The sequence below is a fragment of the Dama dama genome, chromosome 10 (genome assembly GCF_033118175.1).
Source record: "Dama dama isolate Ldn47 chromosome 10, ASM3311817v1, whole genome shotgun sequence".
NCBI classification, from domain to species: domain Eukaryota; kingdom Metazoa; phylum Chordata; class Mammalia; order Artiodactyla; family Cervidae; genus Dama; species Dama dama.
Window position 1 is genome coordinate 41,794,773 of NC_083690.1, and position 15,353 is coordinate 41,810,125.

The 15,353-nt window shown below is 68.5% G+C and overlaps 1 protein-coding gene across 5 annotated transcripts; it reads left to right on the forward strand.

The window, feature by feature from the left end:
* The first annotated feature begins 5,862 nt into the window (after positions 1–5,862).
* Positions 5,863–14,874, forward strand: TMEM184A (transmembrane protein 184A). 5 transcript variants are annotated; one of them, XR_009694541.1, is made up of 10 exons: positions 5,867–6,070; positions 6,720–6,908; positions 9,236–9,401; positions 9,794–9,884; positions 9,990–10,065; positions 10,181–10,272; positions 10,928–11,097; positions 11,543–11,740; positions 12,454–12,782; positions 14,736–14,874. XR_009694541.1 is itself a non-coding variant. In XM_061153814.1 (9 exons), exons 2-9 carry the CDS (start codon positions 6,720–6,722, stop codon positions 11,950–11,952), a joined length of 1,071 nt encoding a protein of 356 aa, XP_061009797.1. In that variant the 5' UTR covers positions 5,863–6,070; the 3' UTR covers positions 11,953–12,438. The 5 variants fall into 5 exon arrangements, 4 of the variants coding, with proteins under 4 accessions (XP_061009797.1, XP_061009793.1, XP_061009794.1 ...); XM_061153814.1 differs by lacking the exons at positions 12,454–12,782; positions 14,736–14,874 and adding an exon at positions 11,864–12,438 and having other exon boundaries at positions 5,863–6,070; XM_061153810.1 differs by lacking the exon at positions 14,736–14,874 and having other exon boundaries at positions 12,454–13,195.
* The last annotated feature ends 479 nt before the right edge of the window (positions 14,875–15,353 follow it).

Here is a 15,353-nt window from a genome sequence, read left to right on the forward strand (position 1 = left end):
CGCTTTAAAGGCCAGAAAGCAGCTGACAAACCAGAGAAGGGAAAGGCCTGCCCACCCATGTGTGCGGACCCGAGGGGCGACCCAGGTCACAGCAGGTGTGGGGACACAGATACTGGGGTAGAGGAGATGTGTTGGGGAGGGCGGCAGGACCTGGGAATGATGGGGGGGTGGTGCTCCTGGAGAACTGGCGCCTGGCTGGGCGCACAGAGCCGCCTCGATCTGTATCAGCCTGTAATCAGCGCGCGAGTCTGGAAACACGCTTCTCCCGCTCGACCAGCTGGGAACCTGAACCTTGGGTCAAGCTCCAGCCTGGGGCTAACTCCAGATTTGCAGCTTTGGTTTTCTGACTCGGCCCCTAAATGTACGAGAGGTCTGGCTCATGCTGCCTGTCGGTGAGCCCTGGGCTCACCCTTCAATCCTGTTAACACGTTATCCTCCCGCCCACCCCACAAGGTCACTGCTCTCACCTACGCGGCAGTTGAAACGGGCACGCTGCCACCAAGCGGCAGGGCTGGGGTTTGAAGCAAGCAGAGGGCCCTGAGGCCACGCTAGTCACCCGGCCCCAGGCCCCTCACTGGCACTCCTTGGATGGGCCACACTGTCTTCCCTGGTAGCTCAGCTGGTCAAGAATCTGCCTGCAGTGCAGGAGACCTGAGTTTGATTGCTGGGTTGGGAAGATCCCCTGGAGAAGGGAAGAGCTACCCACTCCAGGATTCTTGCCTGGAGAATTCCATGGACAGAGGAGCCTGGCGGGCTACAGTCCATGGGGTCGCAGAGTTGGACGTGACTTAGCAACTTTGACTTTTCCACACTGTTTACCCAGCCCCAGCCCCTTGCTGACACTCCTTGGTCCCCTTTCTAAGGGACAGGCCATCCTCGTCGACATGCAGGCGGATGTCCCTCCCTGCTCTGCGTGCAGAGCTCTGGTGCATCCTCGCGCGGAGGCGTCCTGCACACCAGGCCCTGGCGGCGCCCCCGCCGTCCGACCGAGCCCTCGTGACTGCTGTTAAGAGGCAGGTGGACAGAGAGGAAATGGAGGCTCAGCAGGACGGGGCGAGTTGCTCAGACCCCCAGGGGACTGGCCCCAGGATACAAATACACTTGAGCCCCTGTTATCTGTGCTGTCCCACGGCTGCCCGCCTGGAATGTGGGGGGACGGCTGACGTATGACTGAAAGCAGGGTCCCTAGCACTGTCCGGAGTGGTACGTACAGCTGCCCGAAGCTGTCTGGTGGCTATCGAGAGCAAAGACTTCTGTCGCTGAAGCCAGCACCTCGCTGCTCTGCTCTGCCTTGTAAATCAAGATGAGTGGCTCATGAGAAGGCGCTTGGCCCTTGCTTTCCGTGGTGCTCTGCTCGCAGCTGCTATAATTCAGGAGGAGAGATACATGCTCCAATAAAGAGATCCATAAAGCCGCGGTTTCCGCAGGCAGGGCTGTCGGCTTCGTGGAAATTGTTATTCCTTTAGATGGAAAGGTTGCATATGGTGCTTTACCCAGCGATCAAACTGTAATTACAACTCCCAGCAATTTATGGCCGAATGTGAATAATGCACGTGGGGCCGATGTGCCAGCCCCTGCAACACCGACAGGCGCAGGAAGTGCCCTTGTTCAAGGCCATGCCCTTGGACTAATGCAGTGTGGGCTGGACACGCGGTGTGGTGTGGGATGGACATGCAGTGTGGGGTGGACATGCAGTGTGGTGTGGGATGGACATGCAGTGTGGGGTGGACACACGGTGTGGTGTGGGATGGACACCCAGTGTGGGGTGGACACTCCTGCTGCTGAGTTGCAAGCAGAAAGCCCACGTTCCCCTCCTGCTCGCCGCCTTTTCCTAAGTGGACACAGGCCTGTAGCTCTGGCTCAGAGTCAAGGCCGAGTGGGTCCCTTGGCAGTCAAGAGAGGCCAGGAGGGCGGCCGCCCTAGGTTATCCATCCAAGCAGCTTGTCCGGGGTTTGACAGAGCACTGGACCCACCTGAACCAGTTACGACAGGCAACCCGTGGAGTGAGGCGGCGGCCGCGGGCTCAGCTGGATAAGCTGGTGTTGGCTGTTTTGTTTAGCACCTTGGAGCGAAACTCGAAATCAGGAGGGGGCGCTGGGCAGGGGACAAGGGTGATGGCCGGACCCGTGAGCTCAGAGCTGGCTGAGTGACGTGGACGGTGACTGTGCCATCGGCTCTCACAGTCACAGATGCAGAGCAGGGGGCAGGCCCGGCCTCCTGTGGGGACCAGGGACATCAGGATGGTACATTCCGCATGGACTGCGAGACGTGGGAGGTGCCGGAGCCCTGGGAGGCGCGGCTCCCTGATGTGGGGCAGTTGAGGGCAGAAGGGACGAAGACAGGAAGATGGAACAGCGTGAAGGGAGGAGGGCTGGGTCAGGGTGCTCCGGGTGTGGCAGACGCCACGTCACCCCACTCAACCCTCACCGCACGTGAAGTGGGCCTCAGACCCCCGGCCACACAGACGGGCCGGGCAGATGCAGGACCCAGAGCCACAGCGGTCCCTGGTCCAGCAGGACCACGCCCTGGGGTCAGAGACGTGATAGGCAGGTGGGGGGTGGGTAGGAAGGAGGGCTGGCCCCAACCCTGGGCAGGGCACAGCGGAGGGCGTAGCTGGGCTACCCGGGCAGGTAGGGCCGGCCTGGCAGGGTGGCTGGGGTGGGTGGCAGGGAGGCGTCTCCTGGGTCTGGGGCAAGGCCAGCGCTTTCCCAGCAGCAGGCATATCGGACTGACCCAGGCCGCCGGGAGAAGGCACGGCAGAGGCCTGGAGGTCTGGCGGTGGTGCCGGACAGCTCAGCCACCCCCTCTGGCCTGGAGGCCTTCGTCAGACCTGCCTCAGGGGCCCGGCCTGACGGCCGAGGGCGTTACCAGGGAGGTGAGCTGTGTGTGTGTGTGTGCGCGTGCGCGCGTGTGTGCACGTGTGTGTGCGCCTGCACACCCAGGAGACAGATGTGTCCAGGCTGGGCCCTGCACACCCCTGGAGAGAAATGCCCACACCCTGAGATTCTGAGCTCCACAGCGGCTCCATCCCCAGCCCGTCCCCACCCCTGAGGCCATGCCCCCTGCCAGGCCCCCGGGTGCCACCAGGTGACCAAAAAGGGCCTCAGGCCAGGCCCAGGTCAGCACCCCTGCCCCAGCGCCACCGGGAAGAGTGCCCCCAGGCAGGCAGCCAGGGCTGGCGGTCTGCTCTTGGGCAACGGGCAGGTACGGACAGGCCCCCGGCAGGCACAGGCTCTCCCGGGGACTGGGGCAGCAGGCCTGGGCACGGGCAGGAAAGAGCGCGGGATGCAAGGAGACGGCCCCGTGTGGGTGCCCGCGTGGCCGCGGGGCAGGCCTGGTTGGCTTGGTGACCGGGCAGCAGAAGGCCACCCACGTGCACTCGCTGGCGGGACCCCACGCCCAGCCCCCAGCGGCGGCAGCCGAGGCTGCCTTTGGGAGGACCCGGCAGAGCCTCCCGAGTCCCGCGCTGACCAGGGCTGCCCTGCCGCACACGGCCATCCGTCACCCGCGGAAACCAGGGCCGGGAGAGGCCACAGTCAGCCGAGGGCACAGACGCAGGGAGGGGCCCGCAGGTCCCGGGCCTGCCTCTGACGGGTGCCCTGCACCCCCGGCTTCAGGCCCAGGGTCCCGCCCAGGCAAGGAGCTGGCACCTTGGACAGGGGGAGGCCACGCTTCCAAAACTGCCCCCAAACTAGAACTGGAAGGACCCTCAGCCCCCGCCCTGCTGAGGCCCAGAGGGAGTGGAGGAGGGGCTCGGGGTCCCCAGGCTGGTGGGTGGCCAGGCCGGGACTCATCCCCCGCTGGCTGCAGAGGCGTTCTGGGGGGCCTGACCAAGCTCCCGGCCCAGGCCGTGCAGGTGTTGGCTGAGTCAGCGGGCATTCTGCGGGCAGCAGCCACAGCCCAGGGGTGAGTCTGTTTGCCGCCTGTGGGCACCGTCAGCAAGGTCCCGGGGAGTGTCAAAGGACCCTGGCAGGCCAGCCCAGGGTGGGTGGCTCTCAGCAGGGGAAGGGCCTGCATGCAAGGAGAGCGGTAGGGGAGAGTCTGCCTGCCGCGTGCCCCCAGAGATGTCCCCAGGCGGCAAGCTGGCCTAGAAAGGGGCTGGCTCGGCAGGGACGCCTGGAGGACGGTTTGGTGCCCTACGCAGGCCAAGAGCCCCGGGCATCAGGTCACTGAGGTGAGGGACAGGCGTCAGGACGAGGGCGCTGAGGTCTGTGACGGGCCGCGGCATCCCAGCCTCCCGCAGCGTGGCCGGGAGCCGCCTGGGGCCCCGTCACCTGTCAGGTGACCTGCAGTTAGGGGCCTCGGCCTCTGGACGGGCAGGTTTGTCCCGAGACGGGCTCAGTCAGTGTCCAGCCCCGGGCGGGCGAGCAGGCCCAGCCGGACCGGCCACCTCTCCCGGGGAAACGTGGCTGCGACAGCAGTAGGGCCTCCTTTGGCTGGAGGGTCCCATGGTGGCCGAAGGGTCGGCCTCGCCCTGGCCCTCCCCAGGACCAGGGTGCTGAAGCCCTCGCCTCCCTAGAGCCGGGACCCTTCACCAGTCATGCGCGGGCTTGGCATAGCTGGCCCTTCCCTCTAAACTGGAGAAGCCACGCCTGACCTCCCCGCCCCGGGGGCCCCCGGGGCCCCCGGCTGCCACGCCGGGCACATGGCCCTGCTCTGCGGTCTGGGGTCTGCGGTCTGTGGCTCAAGGAGGGATTGGGTGGGGCAGGGACTACAGTCTGCACACAGCACCCCAGGGAAGGGCTGGCAGAGCCCAGACTCACCTCTGCAGACAAGAAAGCAGAGGCGGCGAGGTGAAGGGGTCTCTGAGGAGGCTGGGGTCCCGGCAGGAGGCAGGGCCGAGGCGGCTGCTGGGGTGACCTGATCAGGAAGCCGCAGGACGGGCGGGCGCCCAGGCTTATAACGTGCGGCCACTGCGTCGGGGGCCGGTGGGGCTGGGGGCCCGCGGGAACTCGCGGCGGCAGGAGAAGCCACAGGCCGCAGCAGTGTGGGAGCCCACGGGCAGGGCGCTGGCTCCCCACGGCCCTGGCGTGGGCTGGGAAGGGCACAGGGATCCTGACGCCTGTGGAATTGAAGGAGGTGACAGGAGAGGAGGCGACATTCGGGATGCAGGAGGAGGCGGCCTGCAGGGGGCCTGGGGGAGGGGTGGTCCAGGGCTTTCCCTGCGTCAGGACCAGGACCTCAGGGAGTGTCTAGGGGCTCCCTGGGGCAACCGTGTGGGTGGACGCATGCAGGTGCAGGGGCTGGCAGCCTCTCCCCGGGCCCCCCATACCCCTGGGGGAACCCGGTCACGTCCCCCAACGACTCCCGCCTCTGGAAGGAGCCTGACCCCTTGACCCAGGGCCTGGGGGAGGCTGGGCGTCACCAAGGACAGACTGTGCAGGCAGGCACCCGCGCTGATGCCTGCCGAGGCGCCCCCGCCGCCCCCTCTGAGGCCAGGCGGGTGGGCACCCCCCTCCGACCCCGGCCCAGGGCTGACCCCGCAGGCCCAGCCCGCCTTTCTCACTCACCCGGGTCCCTCTTCCCCTCCTCCAGCAAACAAACACAGGAATGTTTCCAGTGGACTTTTGGGGGTGGGGACCCGATGATAGATTTACCCCTTTTAAGGGGCATTTAATCCACCCTCCATGTCACGCTATGCCCCCTCTGTCTCCTCGGAGAACTCCATCAGCCCGACGGGAAGCCTGTACCCACAGGGACTCAGCCCACCCTGGCCCGCCGCAGACCCGCCCCCTGTGTCAGGCCCCTGCTGGCCCGGCCTTCTGGTCCAGGCAGGTGAGGGCAGTCCCAGGAGCCAGCCGCCTGGAGCAAACAGCCGGGGGAGGGATAGAGTGTCAGGGGAGGGGCCCGCCCTCTGCGCCGCCCCTCTGCCGGCCCGCCCTCCGCCCGAGGCTGGGGGGCCACAGGGCTGTGTGTGCAGGTGGCCGCCCCTCCCCGGGCCTCCTGAAAGTAGTCCGATCCCACCCCCACCGGGGCCACCCACCGGGTTCACTGGCCACGCAAACGACCAGCCTAGCTTCCCCGGAGGCCTGGCCACCCAGGACTGGCCCGGGAGCTTCCTGCCCGAGAGGTAGGTGCTGGGCCCCGTGACCAGGGCTGCAGGGAGGGGTGGCGACCTCAAGTGCGAGAGCAGGGAGGTGCCTGGCACCCCAGCAGGTCACAAGAGACTGCAGAGCAGGCACCCAGGACAGGCGAGCGGTCCTGGGGTGGCCAGGGGCCCCGGCCAAGCAGGACGCCAGAGGGTCAGGCAGGCAGGCTGGGTGGGTGGGTACCGGGCGTACCCCCAACCCTGTCTGCTGCTGAGGGCAGGGCCAGTCTGGCCGGCTTCCCAGACCCCACCCCCGGCAGGCAGGGCCAGAGGGGCTCCCCGACTTCCTCAGATGTCTTTGGCCCCTGGACGCGGGCTCCCCGCAAGCCCAGGACACCAGAGGGGCACTGCCCCAGGTCACGGCCGGGCAGCTGGCATCTGCACCCGGGCGGCCGACTCCGGGAAGGAGGGCACCTCGGGGCCGGGCCTCAGAGTTGCGTCCCTGCACACGGAGGGCTGCCCGGAGCCCAGGTGCGTGGGCAGGAGAGGCTGCCTGGCGCCCTTGCGGGAGGGCCGCTGCCAGGAGCCCAGCACAGCCGCCCAGCCCGGCGCTCCCGCCCGCCCACACTGCCGCCCGCCCCCGGCGCACTTTGCCCTCACCACGTCCCGTGTGCCCTCCCTCCCTCTGCAGATGACTGACGCTCCCGGGCTCCCGGGCCACCCCCTGGTGTGGACGCCACCGGCCGGGCCTGCAGGGCCGCAGATGGAGCGTACGGGAAACGGCTCGCAGGGCGCCGGGCCCCTCTTCCTCACCTCGCCGCTGGCCCGCGGCATCTCGGGCATCTTCGTGTGGGCGGCCCTGGTGCTCACCGGCCACCAGGTGAGCCTCCCCTCGGAGCCCGCTGGGGACCCGCGCCCTGGGAGCTGCAGCCCAGCCCCAGGAGGCCTGCTCGGCCCGCAGCCTCGGGGCAGACCCGGAGGCCTGGCCGGCTGGAGGAGCAGCGCCTGGTGCTTGCCGCATGGGGGAGGGTCAGGGGACGCAGAGAGCCAGGCCGGAGGACACGGCCTCCACCCAGCAGTGGGAAGAACTCTAGCCGGACGCCCGGTACCCCCCACACCGGGGCGCTTCGTCAGCCCGTGGGCCCATTCGCTGAGGTCAGTGGCAGGGTCCCCTTTCACAGATGAGAAGACTGAGGCTGGGAGAGGCCAGGGGTCAGAGCGTGGCTGGAGGGGCCCAGAGCTGGGGAGCCAGGTCGCCCCAGGTGGACGCGCCGGGCCTGGCAGCGAGAGTGAGGGAGTGGCCAGGGTGAGGGTGAGAGGCGGTGCTTGCGGGCAGCTCTGGGCAGTGGGTACCAGGCATCGCAGATAGCAGAGGGTCTCGGGAGCCCAGGACCAGCCCAGAGAGGCATGAGCAGACGTGGGTGAGAGGGGGCTGGAGGCATTGGGGACCCCAAAAGAGGGGCTCCCCAGATGTGTGGGAGCTTGGCCTTCAGCTGGGGGTGCTGGGGAGCCAGAGGAGGCTGGGTCTGGGCACCGAGGGCAGAGTGGCCCCGCGGGACAGTTTGGCTGGCAGCATTGCAGGGGCTGGGCTGGTGGAGTGAGCCTGGGGCAGGGGCAGTCAGGAGGCTGGCTAGCAGGGCAGCAGGTGGCCAGAGGCCTCGAGGCAGGGCCGTGAGGGCCGATGCCCCGCCCCCCCCCACCCAGTGAGAGTCGCCCCCAGGGTGGTGCATGTCTAGGCGTGGCCTCAGATAACCAGGTCGTAAGAGGGACAGGGCAAGCGTATTAGGGTGGGCCAGGTGCAGCTGAGAGCGGCAGGAGGAGGTGGCCCCTTCCTGTTGGGGCCACCCAGGAGGCCTTCCTGGAGGAGGCAGTATTTGCCCTGAGTTTTAGCAAGCTGTCCCGGGGCATCTGGATGGTAGACAGGACAGGTGGGTGGTGCGTTGGCATCATGCGGAAGTCAGGCCTTCTTCCTGGTGGCAGCGTGGCTTTAGGTTTCCAGGCAGCTGTGCTTTGTGGGACGAGGAGCACCGGGCTGGGGGATGGGCACCCAGCGTCCTGGGTCCAGGCTGTCCCAGTTCCAGCCACAGTCTGGGCCTTGGCTTGGCCCTCAGTCCAGCCCTGACCTTCTGTGATTCTGGGAGCGTGTGTTTGGAGCAGTGTCCCGGGGCCCCACGGCCTGGGCAGGGCTAACAGAGACCCCGTGGGCGGCACTTCCCCACCCCCTGTCCTCCCCCCATCCCGACAGGGAGTCCCTCACTCTCCACCCAGGGGGACAGAGAGCGACTCGACCCTCACTTTAAAGACGGGGCATTGAGGCCCGAGAGGACAGCGGCTTGCTGAGGCCCGCAGCGGGCAGCGCCTGCCCAGGGGCCCGAGTCTGTCTCCCGATAGCTGGTCAGGCCGTGCCCTTCCCACTGCACCCGCTGGGGTGGGAGCGGCTGATAAGGAGCCCGACTGACGCAAGCCTGCCCCCGCCACCCCGGGCTGTGCCCCCAGAGGCTGGGCTTCTGCGCTCAGCCTGCCTTCTGCCTGCCCCTCCCCCCTCCCTCATGGCGATTCCTCCGGGAAGCCTCCCGGGGTGCTGGGGACCACGGCCAGCTACCTGTTTGCCTGGCTCCCTGTGCTTCTTCCCCCCACTGCTTTTTCATGTCCTTGTAGAAAACGAGGAAGATGTGGGAAGGTCACAGACGATCACGGGGACCACCCATCTGTCCCTTTCGTCCAGGGATGTCTCCCCCGTCATCTCTGCCCGGCTCTGGCACACACCTGGGTCCTACTTGGCTTGCTGTCCTGTCGCGTTCTCTCGGAGCAGCTCCCCAGGCTGGTGCCTGGGGCTGAGGGTCGCCCTCTGCTTGGCATCACAGTCACGGGCCCACCACCAGGCTCCGTCTCCTGTGTCCCTACGATGAACGTCTTTGAACATGAATCCTGTCTTTGTTTCTGGATAAATCTGTTCTGTGGGCTAAGTCCCTAGGAGGGGTCAGAGGCATCAGCCATTCTAACGACCCCATGTCCCAGTGCCACACTGCTCCCAGGCCAGCGTACATGCCCACCCCCAAGATGAATGAATGAACGAGCCCGTGACCAAATGCACATTCCCAGTGCGCAGCGTCTGCTCAGGGGAGGCTGGCTCTGCTTCCTCCCACTGGCTGGGGGGCCGGGGGCGGCGGGCAGCATGCCCCAGGCCTGCCCTCTCCGCCCGCCCAGATCTACCTGCACCTGCGTGCCTACACGGTGCCCAACGAGCAGCGGTACATCATCCGCCTGCTGCTAGTCGTCCCCGTCTACGCCTTCGACTCCTGGCTCAGCCTCCTCCTCCTGGGGGCCCAGCAGCACTACGTCTACTTAGACTCCGTGCGGGATTGCTACGAAGGTGAGTGCCGCCGGCTCTCCAGGGCCCGCGGAGCGAGTGAGCGGTTCCCGGGGGCTTGCACAGCCCCCGCCAGCCTGAATCCGGCTTAGCGAGGGCCCTGCCGGATGGCCAGATCAAGGGTGCCAAGGAGACTCCCGAGGTCCCAAGGTGGGGGTGGGGCTGCAGCTGGGCCTGCCTGGAGCCCGGGAGGGGTCGTGGACCGGGGTGGGAGCGTCTGAGGCGCAGGGACTGCTGTGGGCCCCACCGGCCCCCACCCCGGGGATGTCCCAGGGCGGGCGGCAGCCCCGTGAGGGGGGAGTCTGTGTGTCCCCGGCGGGGGCCGCCCAGGAGCTCTGCGGGGCCGGCAGGCCTCGTGGGCGGCCCAGGCTCACCGCCCACACCCGGCTCTGCAGCCTTTGTCATTTACAGCTTCCTGAGCCTCTGCTTCCAGTACCTGGGGGGCGAGAGCGCCATCATGGCTGAGATCCGGGGAAAGCCCATCCGGTAAGCATCTGCCCAGAGCCCGTGGGTCCTCCACACCCCGGTGGGCAGCCAGGCCCCTCTGGGGGTGTCCTCCGGGGACACGCCTCAGGGACTCCTGCACCCCAGGACCAGCTGCTTCCACGGCACCTGCTGCCTTCGGGGCATGACCTACTCCATTGGCTTTCTGCGCTTCTGCAAGCAGGTGAGTGCCTGGGCCCCCTGGCCAGTCCCCCACGGCCCCTGCGCGCCCAGCATGCTGGGCTGGCTCCTCACCAGCGGCCCCCAGCCACCATCCTCAGCCCCTCCCCGACCCCCAGGCCACGCTGCAGTTCTGCATTGTGAAGCCCATCATGGCCTTGGTCACCATCGTCCTGCAGGCATTCGGCAAATACCACGACGGGGACTTCAAGTGAGGCCTGGCTGGCGTGCGGGCGGGGCGGGGGGCACCCTCGGGGGGCAGGGGCGGGAGGCAGGGCTCAGCGCAGGGGGAAGGGCCGGGGGCAAGGCTGTGGCAAACAGACCCTTGTCACAGGTGAGCCCTGGGGACCCCAGGGCTTCGCGGCCCGACAGCACAGCCCCCAGACAGTGAGGATGGATTTAAGGGCACCCGGGGAGCCGAGCTCCGCCCTTGCACACGCCCCTGGGCCAGGCCCACAGGCAGGTCTCACACACATGCACACTCCTGCTCACATGTGCAGACACATGCTCGCACAGGGGAGTGCACACATGTGTGTGCACACATAAGGCTCACGTGTGCATGCTCACACGGTCACATGCACACCAACGCCCGCACACGGCGTGGGTCCGCCTTGCGCAGGGCTGTGCCCGTGGCAGGAGGGTGGAGAGGGGCAGCAGGGCCCCTGCCTGGAGGGGGCGGGATCTGAAGACCAGCGCCCGCAGCTCCTCAGCCGCCCCGCCTGGGTGCCCCGTGCGGCCCTGGAGGGGGGCCCGGGTCTGAGTCTCTGCGGTGCCCAGGCTGGGGGCTCAGGCCACTGGCGCAGCAGGTGGGGCGGGGCGGGCACAGGGCCGTGGCCGCCCTGACGGGCTCCCGCCCTGGCCCCCAGCGTCCGCAGCGGCTACCTGTACGTCACCCTTGTCTACAACGCCTCAGTCAGCCTGGCGCTCTACGCCCTGTTCCTCTTCTACTCCGCCACCAGCGAGCTGCTGCGACCCTTTGAGCCTGTGCTCAAGTTCCTCACCATCAAGGCCGTCATCTTCCTCTCTTTCTGGCAGGGTGGGTGGACACGGCCCCAGGTGCCCTCAGGCCCAGCCCCACCCCCAGCTGCGGCCGCTGTCAGTGGGCGGCCCTCTCAGCAGGGGAGACAGCGAGGACCCCCCGGCAGGTGGGGCCTGATGTGGGGAGACAGGACGCCCAGAGGGGTGCAGGAGCCCCACGCCCACCAGCCCCTGGGCACTCCTGGCCCCCACTTCTCAGAGGACAGTGAGCAGCTGGGGCCGGGGGAGAGCAAGACAGGCCCTCCGGGGATTCTCGATGCCCGCTGTGCCAAGGACCCCACACTGGAGGTGCCCAGCCCCCCTGAACTGAGCTCAGACCCTGCAGACCGCCCCCCCCCCCCCAAGCTCATGTGGCCTCGGCAGGGGGGTGGTCTTGGCTGGGGTCAGCTCCCGTCCAGCCTCCTGTCCGGCGCAACTGACTGAGCGGCCGGCACCACCCCCAGGGCTGCTGCTGGCCATCCTGGAGAGGTGTGGGGTCATCCCCGAGGTCCAGGTCATCGACGGGAACACGGTGGGGGCCGGCACGGTGGCCGCCGGGTACCAGAACTTCATCATCTGCATCGAGATGCTCTTTGCTTCCATCGCCCTGCGCTACGCCTTCACCTGCCAGGTGTACTCGGAGAAGAAAGACCACTCTCCAGGTATGCAGGACCGCAGCCCCAGGCTGTGGAGGCCCTGGACCGTCTTGAGGGCAGGGGTGCTGAGGGGGGCCCGAGCAGCCCCCTGAACCATGCCTGTGTTCCCCATCTCACCCTGGTGGGCAGGGAGACGGCCCCAAGGAGGGCCCCAGCCCCCGAGAGGAGCCTCACCTGCTCACGGTCCAGGGGAGGAGACCAGAGCCAGGATGAGCTGAGTGAGCCGGCGGGACCTGGCGTTTGGGCCCAGGGTCCCTCCTGTCCCCCAGGCCTGGGGGGGTACCCGCCAGCACTCCCAGTTGCCCAGACAGGCCTGGCAGGACAGTCGGGGGGCTGGCTGGCACTGGCGCCCCTAGAGAAAGGCCCGTGTGGGTAGGGATGGGCCTCGGCCTGGACTGGTCAGCCTGGAGTGGTGAGGAGGTGGAGATAAGGTGGGGGCCCCAGGGTGGAGATAAGGTGGGGGGCCAACCCAAGGCGGCCTCCCGCCATTGGCCCTGGCAGAGGGTCTGGGCTGGGAGCACCCCAGGGCTGGGCCAAGATTCAGGGGTTCTGGAGTCACCCCCTGCTGGCCGAGCCAGGACCTGGACATGAAGAAAGGCCTCGGCCCTGGGCAGCCCGCAGGCTGGCAGGGAGGAAGCTGGGTCCTGGGGGCGGGGTGCATGAAGGGCAGGGTGGTGCATGCCCAGGGAGCACCCAGCCCACCCGCCACCCGCCCCCAGCCCCCTCAGCGCCCATGCAGAGCATCTCCAGTGGCCTCAAGGAGACCATGAGCCCGCAGGACATTGTGCAGGACGCCATCCACAACTTCTCACCCGCCTACCAGCAGTACACACAGCAGGCCACGCAGGAGGCCGCCCGGCCGGCCCAGGGCAGGGCGCCATCACCCTGCACGCCCCCCCACGGCCCGAATGGCGGCCCCGGTGGGGGCAGGAAGGGCCGCAACATGGAGAAGAGGATGCTGATACCCGAGGAGGAGCTGTAGGGGGCCCGCGGTCAGCGGCCACCCGGAAAGGACAGGGCGCCCCGCCCACTGACCATCTTGCCAAAGGTCAGGCCTCTCCCGGGAGCTTCCTGCCCACCCACCTGCAGCTGGTGGAGTGGGTCACCTGGCAGTCCTGCCAGGCGCCCAGGGGCCGCACCCTCACCCGGTGGGCCCGCAACCCCAGAAGAGGGCACTCGCGCCCCCCAGATGGCCCCAGGGACCTGCCGGGCTCCCCTGGCTGTCAGCTCAGGCGGCCTCCCTGCACGGACAGACCCCAGGCGGGGCAGCAATGGGGAAGGACGCTGGGCGGCCCTGAGCTGGGGGCCACACAGGCGGGAGGGCTCCACCCGGGCTGTGGGAGGCGGGGTGGCCCATGGAGGGGGGTGTGCTGGCCGTGGCCTGGGGGAGGGGCAGGGCCCCCAGCGGAGGGCACGGGATCTCCTGGTGACCTGCACTTATTTATACATAAACAGCCGAGTTTTCTCGTGCCTCCAGCAGCTTGTGTCCCTGCAGGGTCAGCGCTCTGACGGACGGATCGCGGGGTGGGGGGGACAGTCTGTGTGCTGCGGGGAGGGTCTTGTCCACCGTAGGGCGGCCGGCCACGGTCACAGCTCCAAGCAGGCGGGCGAGGGGCTTGGACCTGAGATGGGGTGGCCTGCCCCTCGCGGGCTCTGATATCCAGAGCCTCTGCTCTCCCGGTTCGAGGCCCCGTGCCTCCCCGCCCGGGATGGGTTCATGAGACTGGGTGTGCAGAACCCAGAGGCCAAGGAGGGGACTGGTCCCTGGAGCCGCCTCCTTGGCCTCTCCCCTTCCCGTGCCAGGCTGGCGCGCGGGGGAGGCCTGGGACCTGGGAGGGGGGACAGAAGCGGGGCAAGTGAGGGTGGGCCCCAGGCGTCAGGGGTCAGCACGTGGGGAGGGGCGGCAGCCGCCCGGGAGGCTGAGTCGGTCCAGTGTGTCTGGGGGAAGGAGCAGGGCGGGGGCCGTGGCCTGGCTGGGTGGGCAGGAAGGCCCGGGCACCACCCAGCCGCGACACCCCCACGCCTCCCGGTCGCTGGCTCCCACGTCACCAGGGACAAAGGGAAGGGCCGAGAGGCTCGGAGAGGATCAGAGCGGTGTCCGGGCCAGAGCGGGTCACCCCTGGGCCTGGGGACGTGGGGCTCAAGGCCAGCAGCCTCTCCCAGGGCCCAGCCCGCCTGCCTGATAAGATAGGCCGGCCTCCTCCCTGCCGCCCCCTGGGAAGTCCCCACCTGCCTTATCGCCCTCTGCGGCTGTCAGACCCAGCTCGGGGAGGCCCCTCGTCTGTCAGCTGCTCTGGGAGCAGCCACAGGGCTCCCCAGAGACCTGCCGGCCCAGGAGGGAGGTTTTCTGGAGGCCGTAGGACAGGGGCCTGGTGCCCAGGCTCTGTGGCGAGCCGGGGGCGGGGCAGCCCGGAGGCCCTTGTCTGCAGGGACCTCCTTGCGGCTTGAGTCGTCCACAGCTGTGCACCCGGGGAGCCCGTGGGCCAGGCCTCCTCCTGGAGGCCCCAAGGATGATGGGGTCCTGGTGGCGGGGGCGCTCGGGAGCCCGTGGGCCAGGCCTCCTCCCGGAGGCCCCAAGGGTGATGGGGTCCTGGTGGCGGGGGCGCTCGGGAGTCCGTGGGCCAGGCCTCCTCTCGGAGCCCCCAAGGGTGGTGGGGTCCTGGTGGCGGGGGCGCTCGGGGAGCCTGTGGGCCAGGCCTCCTCCCGGAGCCCCCAAGGATGGTGGGTTCCTGGCGGTGGGGCGCTCGGGAAGCACCTGCTGTGTGTCACACACACACACACACACACACACACCTCACAAAGGCTCAGGGAGGTTGAGCCACTTGCCTGAAGTCACAGAGCCGGGAAGCAGGGGGGCGGCTCACCCCGGTTCTGCCCCGCAGCCCCTCTGCCTGCGGCCAGGCCCTCCTGACCTGACAAAGGGAGAGGATGCCTGGCTCCATGCCTCCCCTGCCCACACCCACGGCTGCTGCCTGCCCTGATCTCCGGGCCCGTCCTGCAGGTGCTGAGAAGCAGCAGGCCGGGGCGGGGGTCCAGCCTCGCTGAGAAGGCCGTGGGGAGCTGAGCGCACCTGTACCCACACCTGACTCCACGGAAGGGCGCTCAGGGCACGCGCGGGAAGGAGCCGGCGGAGGCCACGCGGAGGCCGGGCGTGGACTCGCGCGAAGCGGCTGGCACTGAAGCAGAGAGTCCCTGGGTTACCAGGTGCCGCCTGGGTCAGCTCAGGCAGGGGTGGGCGAGAGGGCCGCCAGCGGTCAGAAACGCCGATGAGCAGCTCTCCTTCAAGCCTGACTCTCTCCAGAGGCCGAGTGCTGACCTGCCTGTCCCTCCGCGGGTCCGTGGGGGCGCGGAGGGGGCAGCATCTGAGGACGACGGGCACCCCACCCCAGCATACCCAGACTGGCTGGGCTCCTGCACTGGCTTTCAGAGGAGCCTGCCTCCTTGCTTTCCCCCACACCCCGGGCAGACCCCAGCTCTGCCGCCTCCTGTGGGCCCACCCGAGCCCCAGCCAAAACAGCTGAGCGGGCGTCTGCGACGGGGTCTCCCGGTCAGGGCAGTATGGTCCTGGGGAGCCCACCCCCGGCCGCCTGGCCCCGCCCCACGCAGCCCGGCCCCGGGG

What these genes read in the sequence shown, in the direction of transcription:
- TMEM184A (XM_061153810.1), top strand. Translation starts at nt 6,720, where the DNA reads ATGACTGACGCTCCCGGGCTCCCGGGCCACCCCCTGGTGTGGACGCCA. An exon ending in ATCCGGGGAAAGCCCATCCG is followed by an intron (nt 9,885 to 9,989) that starts GTAAGCATCTGC and finishes CCTGCACCCCAG; the next exon opens with GACCAGCTGCTTCCACGGCA. An exon ending in TTCTGCGCTTCTGCAAGCAG is followed by an intron (nt 10,066 to 10,180) that starts GTGAGTGCCTGG and finishes CCCGACCCCCAG; the next exon opens with GCCACGCTGCAGTTCTGCAT.